The sequence below is a fragment of the Metarhizium robertsii genome (genome assembly GCF_000187425.2).
Source record: "Metarhizium robertsii ARSEF 23 chromosome Unknown MAA_Scf_15, whole genome shotgun sequence".
Classification (NCBI taxonomy): Eukaryota; Fungi; Ascomycota; class Sordariomycetes; order Hypocreales; family Clavicipitaceae; genus Metarhizium; species Metarhizium robertsii.
Window position 1 is genome coordinate 47,562 of NW_011942155.1, and position 2,862 is coordinate 50,423.

General features: G+C 53.7%; 1 protein-coding gene across 1 annotated transcript in view; it reads left to right on the forward strand.

Annotated features, from left to right (window-relative positions):
• Nucleotides 1–1,601: 1,601 nt before the first annotated feature.
• The window catches only part of MAA_09132 (Ribonuclease H-like protein), a gene marked incomplete at both ends in the record, with an annotated part of 1,843 nt that continues 582 nt past the window's right edge, over nt 1,602–2,862 (forward strand). Inside the window, 3 exons of the mRNA XM_007827130.2 lie at nt 1,602–1,988; nt 2,029–2,460; nt 2,510–2,842. Coding sequence (XP_007825321.2) covers nt 1,602–1,988; nt 2,029–2,460; nt 2,510–2,842 — 1,152 coding nt within the window. The remainder of the gene's footprint in view (nt 1,989–2,028; nt 2,461–2,509; nt 2,843–2,862) is intronic.

Sequence of the window (2,862 nt, forward strand, 5' to 3'; positions counted from 1 at the left end):
ATCTGTGCAAATAGCAATACTCTTGATAAATACTACGATCAACTCCGTGGTGTCTCGCGCAGCTTGGGTTGGATGGCTTGGATATAGATGTTGAACAGCCCATGAGTCAAGCAGGTATTGAGCGCCTAATTGATAGGCTTCACCTACGATTTCGGACCTAGTTTCATCATCAGCCTAGCACCTGTGACTTCTGCCCTTAAGGGTGGAAGGAATCTGAGCGGCTTCAACTACGGGCATCTAGAATCGCGGAAGGGTTGTAAGATTGACTTTTATAACGGTCAGTTTTACAACGGCTTCGGCAGCATGACGACCACAGCAGACTATGACGATATTGTATCAAATGGATTCAAGCCATCTCGGGTTGTTGCCGGGCAATTTGTCTATCCCGGTCATAGCAAAGACCTATACTCTCAATTGAATGCCACGGTCGATTCTTTAAGGAAAACATATGGCCAAATTGGAGGGATTGCAGGGTGGGAGTATTTTGACAATGTGGCTGGCACAACCGAGCCTTAGAAGTGGGCACAAGTCACGACCCAATACTTCGGCCCAATTACGAATTGCAAGCCAAGACTTTCCTCGAAGTTATCGACTAGTACGGCCTCAGCGGAAAAGTTGGCTACTTCACGATAGACAATCACGATGCTAACGATACCATACTGTATTGCAAAAGAGATTGAGGGATTAGATCCGGTTGCCAAGCGACTACACTGTAGTGCCCACGTCATGAACATTATCGTTTAGTCCTTGGTCTCTCGGAGCAAGGCAAACGAGATCCAGGAGGATGAGCAAGAGGGACTCTATGAAGCCTATGAGCGGCTGTGCAAGCTATCCCAAAAAGAGGGAAGAGGCAGTATCACAAAGGCGTAAGCTACCGAGTGGCGGGAGTTTCCTGTTCTAGGCAAACTCCACAACGACTGGAACGAACTCAGAGATATTCATGCATTCTTACAGGCATTCCACAAGATCTCAGTACGTCACGGCCGAGAAAATACGCTCGACGAAGTTCTTTCGCATATGGATTTCCTCCATCATCACTTCACGCAGACCAAAAACAAGGCTTCCAGTAACCCACGCTTCTATGCGCTTTTTCACTTCGCTTGGTTAAAGTTCGAGGAGTATTACCAACTAACTGAACAAGCCCCTGTGTACGTGGCTGGTATTGCCGGGCAAAAATCCACTGCAGGGGCTAGACCTCAGCGGACGCGCACCTTTCTAGAGCACCTTCGGCTGATCTGAATCTAAAGACCTGGCGGGAATGTTCAAGAAAGAACTGGGAACCCAGGTGAATCTATGACCGAAGGCCAGGATGGCCGGGCTTGCGTAAAAAGTCCTACCGTGGGGGTCACCGTAAGCGTGGCTACCTCATATAGCTGGGGAATGCAGGGGTCGCTGGGAACCGCTATACTGACAATTAAAAAAAAATTGATGGCCGAGGCCAGCAGGGCCTCGGAATTTAGGTGAAGCCGGTAGGCTGAAGCTGGTTGTGAGGGTGGAAGGCAGAGATCACGACACCGACGACGCCATTGCAGTGCGGCCTTGCACAAGGATCGCCCGTGTCTCCGATCTCGTGTTTGCTTTACACCGAACCGATCTATCGGATGGGCAAGCCTGAGGGGCGGTTCGGCTACGCAGACGATACCGTCATTCTCTGCACTGGACAATCGCTGGAAGAAACATCGGGAATAGCGTCGGAATATCTTCAAGAACTCGTGAATTGGGGCGCCGCTAACGGCATATCATTCGACCCAGAGAAGACAGAAGTCATGCACTTCTCACCGGGGAGGCGGGAAACCGTGCTGCCCGTCCGCCATGGTGACGTGGAGAAGCAACCTGAGGCCGCCATGCGCAGGCTAGGCCTCTGGCTGGACAGGAAGTTGACATTCAAGACATGTGGAGAAGTGGGCAAAGCCCAGACGGTCGCCCACCACCTCCGGAGCCTAGGGAACACCCGGCGCGGCCCCAAGCCGAGCGCTGTGCAGAGGGCCGTCAGAGCCTGTGTCGAGCCGATTCTGCTCTTCGGCGTAGAAGCCTGGTATCCAGGTGCAACCGCGCCACGCTGGAGACAGCCGACGAAGTACACCCTCGCCACGCTGGAGACAGCCGACGAAGGAAGGACCATCTAGAATCCAGCAGCTTGTGCGGAAAATGAGCAAAGCCCTCAAGCAGGCCATCCGAGCCATTCTGGAAGACCACACCGATCGCTGTCCTGCACCAAGAAAGCGGCATGCCTCCGGTTCACCAACTGCTGGAGGTAAGATAACTCCGCTTCTCTGCGCGCATCAAATCCCTGGACCACACACACCCGCTGGCCAAACGCACCACCGAGGCAGCGCCACGGCCTATCATCAAGTGTATCAAGTTGAAGTACCAGCTCCCGCCAAAGACCTTTCCAACCCGGTTGAGGAGGACGAACAGATTGCTTGGGAATTGCCAACGCCCCGTACTCATCCCGCGCAAGTATAGCCACGAAACACAGCAGCCTCTCCAAACTGCATCCAAAGAAGAGTCCGCCAAAGACTTCGACCGATGGCTTCAAACCATCCCGCCGCTTAGTCTTATCGTGTATTCTGACGGCTCACTGTCCTCCAGCGGTGCTGCCGGATACGGCTATGCTGTCCACCAAAGCGGACGCTCTGTCTGCCAAGGCGCAGGACGCCTCGGCCCTGCGGAGGTGTTCGACGCTGAGGCTAAAGGAGCGCTGGAGGGCCTCAAAGCCGCTCTTAGGCTCTCTCGGTCTGCCTCCCAACGAATAGTGGTGTGCCTCGACAACATCGCGGCTGCCGCATGCCTCCGAGGCAAACCTTCCGACTCATCGCAGAGGGTCTTCTTGACATTTCAGGTCCTAGCGAAGACGCACCA